Source organism: Poromitra crassiceps (assembly GCF_964638095.1).
Source record: "Poromitra crassiceps genome assembly, chromosome: 9".
NCBI classification, from domain to species: domain Eukaryota; kingdom Metazoa; phylum Chordata; class Actinopteri; order Beryciformes; family Melamphaidae; genus Poromitra; species Poromitra crassiceps.
The window spans coordinates 26,978,623-26,986,122 of NC_139630.1; the positions used below are offsets into that span (position 1 = coordinate 26,978,623).

A 7,500-nucleotide genomic window follows, 5' to 3' on the forward strand; every position below is an offset into this window, starting at 1 on the left:
TTTTAGAGTGTAGCCCAGGTTCAGCTAGCAACCACCACATGCAGCACTGTCTGCTTTTAGAGTGTAGCCCAGGTTCAGCTAGCAACCACCACATGCAGCACTGTGTGCTTTTAGAGTGTAGCCCAGGTTCAGCTAGCAACCACCACATGCAGCACTGTGTGCTTTTAGAGTGTAGCCCAGGTTCAGCTAGCTAGCAACCACCACATGCAGCACTGTGTGCTTTTAGAGTGTAGCCCAGGTTCAGCTAGCAACCACCACATGCAGCACTGTGTGCTTTTAGAGTGTAGCCCAGGTTCAGCTAGCAACCACCACATGCAGCACTGTGTGCTTTTAGAGTGTAGCCCAGGTTCAGCTAGCTAGCAACCACCACATGCAGCACTGTGTGCTTTTAGAGTGTAGCCCAGGTTCAGCTAGCTAGCAACCACCACATGCAGCACTGTGTGCTTTTAGAGTGTAGCCCAGGTTCACCTAGCAACCACCACATGCAGCACTGTCTGCTTTTAGAGTGTAGCCCAGGTTCAGCTAGCAACCACCACATGCAGCACTGTGTGCTTTTAGAGTGTAGCCCAGGTTCAGCTAGCAACCACCACATGCAGCACTGTGTGCTTTTAGAGTGTAGCCCAGGTTCAGCTAGCAACCACCACATGCAGCACTGTGTGCTTTTAGAGTGTAGCCCAGGCAGCACTGTGTGCTTTTAGAGTGTAGCCCAGGTTCAGCTAGCAACCGCCACATGCAGCACTGTGTGCTTTTAGAGTGTAGCCCAGGTTCAGCTAGCAACCACCACATGCAGCACTGTGTGCTTTTAGAGTGTAGCCCAGGTTCAGCTAGCAACCACCACATGCAGCACTGTGTGCTTTTAGAGTGTAGCCCAGGTTCAGCTAGCAACCACCACATGCAGCACTGTCTGCTTTTAGAGTGTAGCCCAGGTTCAGCTAGCTAGCAACCACCACATGCAGCACTGTGTGCTTTTAGAGTGTAGCCCAGGTTCAGCTAGCAACCACCACATGCAGCACTGTGTGCTTTTAGAGTGTAGCCCAGGTTCAGCTAGCAACCACCACATGCAGCACTGTGTGCTTTTAGAGTGTAGCCCAGGTTCAGCTAGCAACCACCACATGCAGCACTGTGTGCTTTTAGAGTGTAGCCCAGGTTCACCTAGCAACCACCACATGCAGCACTGTCTGCTTTTAGAGTGTAGCCCAGGTTCAGCTAGCAACCACCACATGCAGCACTGTCTGCTTTTAGAGTGTAGCCCAGGTTCAGCTAGCAACCACCACATGCAGCACTGTATGCTTTTAGAGTGTAGCCCAGGTTCAGCTAGCAACCACCACATGCAGCACTGTGTGCTTTTAGAGTGTAGCCCAGGTTCAGCTAGCAACCACCACATGTAGCACTGTCTGCTTTTAGAGTGTAGCCCAGGTTCAGCTAGCAACCACCACATGCAGCACTGTATGCTTTTAGAGTGTAGCCCAGGTTCAGCTAGCAACCACCACATGCAGCACTGTGTGCTTTTAGAGTGTAGCCCAGGTTCAGCTAGCAACCACCACATGCAGCACTGTCTGCTTTTAGAGTGTAGCCCAGGTTCAGCTAGCAACCACCACATGCAGCACTGTCTGCTTTTAGAGTGTAGCCCAGGTTCAGCTAGCAACCACCACATGCAGCACTGTGTGCTTTTAGAGTGTAGCCCAGGTTCAGCTAGCAACCACCACATGCAGCACTGTGTGCTTTTAGAGTGTAGCCCAGGTTCAGCTAGCTAGCAACCACCACATGCAGCACTGTGTGCTTTTAGAGTGTAGCCCAGGTTCAGCTAGCAACCACCACATGCAGCACTGTGTGCTTTTAGAGTGTAGCCCAGGTTCAGCTAGCAACCACCACATGCAGCACTGTGTGCTTTTAGAGTGTAGCCCAGGTTCAGCTAGCTAGCAACCACCACATGCAGCACTGTGTGCTTTTAGAGTGTAGCCCAGGTTCAGCTAGCTAGCAACCACCACATGCAGCACTGTGTGCTTTTAGAGTGTAGCCCAGGTTCACCTAGCAACCACCACATGCAGCACTGTCTGCTTTTAGAGTGTAGCCCAGGTTCAGCTAGCAACCACCACATGCAGCACTGTGTGCTTTTAGAGTGTAGCCCAGGTTCAGCTAGCAACCACCACATGCAGCACTGTGTGCTTTTAGAGTGTAGCCCAGGTTCAGCTAGCAACCACCACATGCAGCACTGTGTGCTTTTAGAGTGTAGCCCAGGCAGCACTGTGTGCTTTTAGAGTGTAGCCCAGGTTCAGCTAGCAACCGCCACATGCAGCACTGTCTGCTTTTAGAGTGTAGCCCAGGTTCAGCTAGCTAGCAACCACCACATGCAGCACTGTGTGCTTTTAGAGTGTAGCCCAGGTTCAGCTAGCAACCACCACATGCAGCACTGTGTGCTTTTAGAGTGTAGCCCAGGTTCAGCTAGCAACCACCACATGCAGCACTGTGTGCTTTTAGAGTGTAGCCCAGGTTCAGCTAGCAACCACCACATGCAGCACTGTGTGCTTTTAGAGTGTAGCCCAGGTTCAGCTAGCAACCACCACATGCAGCACTGTGTGCTTTTAGAGTGTAGCCCAGGTTCAGCTAGCAACCACCACATGCAGCACTGTGTGCTTTTAGAGTGTAGCCCAGGTTCAGCTAGCAACCACCACATGCAGCACTGTGTGCTTTTAGAGTGTAGCCCAGGTTCAGCTAGCAACCACCACATGCAGCACTGTATGCTTTTAGAGTGTAGCCCAGGTTCAGCTAGCAACCACCACATGCAGCACTGTGTGCTTTTAGAGTGTAGCCCAGGTTCAGCTAGCTAGCAACCACCACATGCAGCACTGTGTGCTTTTAGAGTGTAGCCCAGGTTCAGCTAGCAACCACCACATGCAGCACTGTGTGCTTTTAGAGTGTGTAGCCCAGGTTCAGCTAGCAACCACCACATGCAGCACTGTGTACTTTTAGAGTGTAGCCCAGGTTTCACATGTTTGCTGCACCACTGTTGCACTGCTGCTCCACCCCTATAATGGATTACATAGACTTGACTGGGAGTTTGATGGTGTTCTGGTGTACATCACTAGCGCCTGAATCCTATTTGAGTCCACAAAGATTAATACCATCTCGCATATTGCTTACGCTTAGGGCTGGGCAATATGGACCAAAAATGACATCTTTGTATTTTTTAGGCAATATATATTTTGGTATTTTGCTATGAGGTGTGCTAAATGTTCAGGTGTAAAGTCAAAGCCACAGATGTGGTTTGTTTTGGATTTGGGGGTGATTTGTGAGGGTGATGATATCTATATGCCTTCAAGACCCCAAAACCTCTCTGACAACGTTTAGTCACACTCAGTTCCTCCAACACTTACAAGCTTGCTAAGATCAGGTTTATGTACAGCTGTATAATGGATCATATCATGTTCTACTTTGTTCTACACTTTTAGTGGTTCTCATCAGCAGACCTTTAAATCACTGCTCTAATTATGTGTGATATCGTTTTTGAGATGGAGTGTAAGTACCGTAACTGCATTGCTAAGTAATGGAGCATGTTAATTAGACAGATTTTCTGCCCCTGAGGCTTTGTATGTACTTAATAATAGCATTGCTGTCTCTCTCATCTGGCACAAAGCAATGATGTTATTTATTGTGCAGTGCAGAATGCATCATTCTATTCTATTTTATTCTATTCTATTCACCCTTCTTCTTGTACTCCATACTGTATTATTATACTTTCTATACTACATTCTATATTGACTCACACTTCCACTATCCCAACATCAAAAGCATCAAATCAATCTGCAGTGGATCCCTTCATCTGTACTCCATTGTACATTTCCATCTCTCTGGGTTTGATTCATATTGTCTTTTCCGCTGCCTATAGTAGTATTTACCTGCCCAGGGACTACGGGTGGAAAATAGCATTTTTGCTATAACCTCGTACGATACATCGCTCCCTATTTTATGGGGTTAATGTTCTTGTACACTGTCCCTGTTTTAAAAATAAATAAATTCATTCATTCATTCATTCATTCATTCTATAACACACTCTTCTCTCCTCTCCTCTTCTTTTCTCTTCCTGTCTGTTCCCTTTTCTTGGCTTCCTCATCCTGATAGACACAACACCTGGGTTCACTCATCACTCACTGTCATACAAAATACAACCCTCGCCTCTGTATCTCTCTCTCTCTCTCTCCATCTCCCTCTCTCTCTCTTCCCACTTTCTGTCCTGTCTTCAAACCGCCCCTCTGGGCGATCTCGCCCTCTCCCTCCCATCCCTTCCCCCATCCTCTTCCTCCATCCACAACCCCCCTCCTCCTCCTCCTCCTCCTCCCCCGAACACTGCACATCTTTGTGAGATTCAGGAGTGTGACCAGAGTGCTGGTCTTTGTCCAGCTTAGCATTCTTTACATATCTGCGTAAAGAATCCACACCGGGCTCATCTCTGCTTGCGCAGTCTGAGAGACAGACAGGCAGGGGGGGACAGGCAGGGAGACACGTATGCCCAGTCTGAGAGACAGACACGCAGGGAGACACATATGCACATATAGACAGGCGATGACGTCCCGCCAGCAGCCAGAGACCTTAATTAGTGACATCCTTCCCGTTCCCTTCACTGATGTTGATGGTGATGAGGGCTTGAATGAAGATGCTGCCTGGATCAGAATCCCATATTTTCAGTTGAAAACAGGAGATATACTGATAGCAGGCTATCTTTTACAGCTGTGTCCTCTTTAACCAAGGTAACTAAAAGTAGGGATGCGCGATATATCGGCAATCATATCGGTTTACGGTATCGGCTGATGTTAGTCATCTTTTAAATATATCGGTATCGATATGCGGTAACCATATATCAGTAACAGTATGCGGTAACTCTATGATTTATGGGCTTTTCCAAATGATTTGGGAATAAAGAAAGACATTACTTTTTTTAATTCATGTGTTTTTCAGTATGTACACAATTTAATTACCATAGAAACTTGTTTTTATACAGATCATATCGACATCTGTAAATATCGCTTATCGGCCATAACAGAAATGCTAATATCGGTTATCGTCTCTGCCAAAATGTTCATATCGGTGCATCCGTAATTAAAAGGTTAACTGTGCCCAGGGAGAGTTGATGATGCAGTCCACTGCCCTGTTTGGCGAAAAGTGACTTAATATTCCTCTTCCCTTTGTCTCTGTCTGTGATGATGTGAGCAGCAGAAGTGTTTCCCTTCTCTCTGTCTGTGATGATGTGAGCAGCAACAGTGTTTCTCTTTTCTCTGTCTGTGATGATGTGAGCCGCAGCAGTGTTTCCCTTTGTCTCTGTCTGTGATGATGTGAGCAGCAGCAGTGTTTCTCTTTTCTCTGTCTGTGATGATGTGAGCAGCAACAGTGTTTCCCTTTGTCTCTGTCTGTGATGATGTGAGCAGCAGAAGTGTTTCCCTTCTCTCTGTCTGTGATGATGTGAGCAGCAACAGTGTTTCTCTTTTCTCTGTCTGTGATGATGTGAGCAGCAACAGTGTTTCCCTTTGTCTCTGTCTGTGATGATGTGAGCAGCAGAAGTGTTTCCCTTCTCTCTGTCTGTGATGATGTGAGCAGCAACAGTGTTTCTCTTTTCTCTGTCTGTCATGATGTGAGCCGCAGCAGTGTTTCTCTTTTCCCTGTCTCTGATGATGTGAGCAGCAGCAGTGTTTCTCTTTTCTCTGTCTGTGATGATGTGAGCAGCAGCAGTGTTTCCCTTTTCTCTGTCTGTGATGATGTGAGCAGCAGAAGTGTTTCCCTTTGTCTCTGTCTGTGATGATGTGAGCAGCAGCAGTGTTTCTCTTTTCTCTGTCTGTGATGATGTGAGCAGCAACAGTGTTTCTCTTTTCTCTGTCTGTGATGATATGAGCAGCAGCAGTGTTTCTCTTTTGTCTGTCTGTGATGATGTGAGCAGCAGAAGTGTTTCTCTTTTATCTGTCTGTGATGATGTGAGCAGCAACAGTGTTTCCCTTTTATCTGTCTGTGATGATGTGAGCAGCAACAGTGTTTCCCTTTTCTCTGTCTGTGATGATGTGAGCAGCAGAAGTGTTTCCCTTTGTCTCTGTCTGTGATGATGTGAGCAGCAGCACTGTTGACTCTAGACTGAGCCTGTGGTCTTATCAATGGCTCTCCTCCTGATTTATACCCTCCGTCTAGCACACTTGATGGATTGTGTGTGTGTGTGTGTGTGTGTGTGTGTGTGCGTGCGTGCGTGCGTGCGTGTGTGCGTGCGTGTGTGTGTGTTGTCTCACATTATGTACCCTTGCCCATGTCTCCATCTGTTGCGTGTGCTTCGATCAGTCTATCTCTTTGACAGGATGAAAAACATTTCATCTATTCTCGTTCAGCATATTTTCCTGCGTGGTGCGACTTCAGAGCCCCTTTTACTCAACCTGAACAGACATTCCGTTTCAGCTGGGCTGTCCACATGCTGTTCCAGCTGATTTATGCGGCAAAGCTGTGAGTTTCTGAAGCAAACTGAAGCAAAACGCGGAGAGAGATGAGGCCCGGGCCTGCGAGCGTAAGCCAGCGTAGACCTGAGTTTGGTTTGGACAGGCCCGCTGATGCCTGCTGCTCTGCAGACCATAGAAAATCATCAGCCTCATTTGCTATTAACAACCCAAACAATGCTAACATTCAGCTGCTGGCCCTTTAACAGCAGGGATGACTAAACGCATGAAGACAAACAGGAAGCAACTGCTGCAAATAGCCCCGATCAATGGCAGATTTAGCACTATAATGTGCATATTATCACGTCATTAAATTGTGGTAGTCACACTTACAAAAGCAAAGGCCAACTTTAGTTTCTTGGGTAAATATTTTTTGATTTATTTTCAGTGAATGAGATACTTATGATATAAATAAATCTATATATAAGTAAATCTTGAGTGATCCTTAACCTGTCTCTCTGTCTTTCTGTCTGTTCCTTTTTGTACCTGCCTTGTCTGTCTATCTGTATCCCTGTCTGTCTGTCTGTCTGTCTGTCTGTCTGTCTGTCTGTCTGTCTGTCTGTCTGTCTGTCTGTCTGTCTGGTCTGTATCCCTGTCTGTTTGTCTGTCTGTCTGTCTGTCTGTCTGTCTGTCTGGTCTGTATACCTGTCTCTCTCTCTGTCTGTCTGTCTGTCTGTCTGACTGTCTGGTCTGTATCCCTGTCTGTCTGTCTGTCTGGTCTGTATACCTGTCTGTCTGTCTGTCTGTCTGTCTGTCTGTCTGTCTGTCTGTCTGTCTGTCTGTCTGTCTCTCTGTCTATCTGTCTGTCTGTCTGTCTGTCTGTCTGTCTGTCTGTCTGTCTGGTCTGTATCCCTGTCTGTCTGTATATCTGTCTGTCTGGTCTGTATACCTGTCTCTCTGTCTGTCTGTCTGTCTGTCTGTCTGTCTGTCTGCCTGTCTGTCTGTGTTCAGGCTGGGTGACCAGTTCTATAGGGAGGCCATCGAGCACTGTCGCAGCTACAACGCCCGTCTGTGTGCCGAGCGCAGCATACGCATGCCC

The 7,500-nt window shown here is 47.3% G+C and overlaps 1 protein-coding gene across 1 annotated transcript in view; it reads left to right on the forward strand.

Moving 5' to 3' along the window:
• The window catches only part of dpf3 (double PHD fingers 3), a 39,879-nt gene that overhangs the window by 11,678 nt on the left and 20,701 nt on the right, over positions 1 to 7,500 (forward strand). The window contains exon 2 of the mRNA XM_083643218.1: positions 7,413 to 7,500. This exon is cut by the window's right edge and continues 73 nt beyond it. Coding sequence (XP_083499344.1) covers positions 7,413 to 7,500 — 88 coding nt within the window. The remainder of the gene's footprint in view (positions 1 to 7,412) is intronic.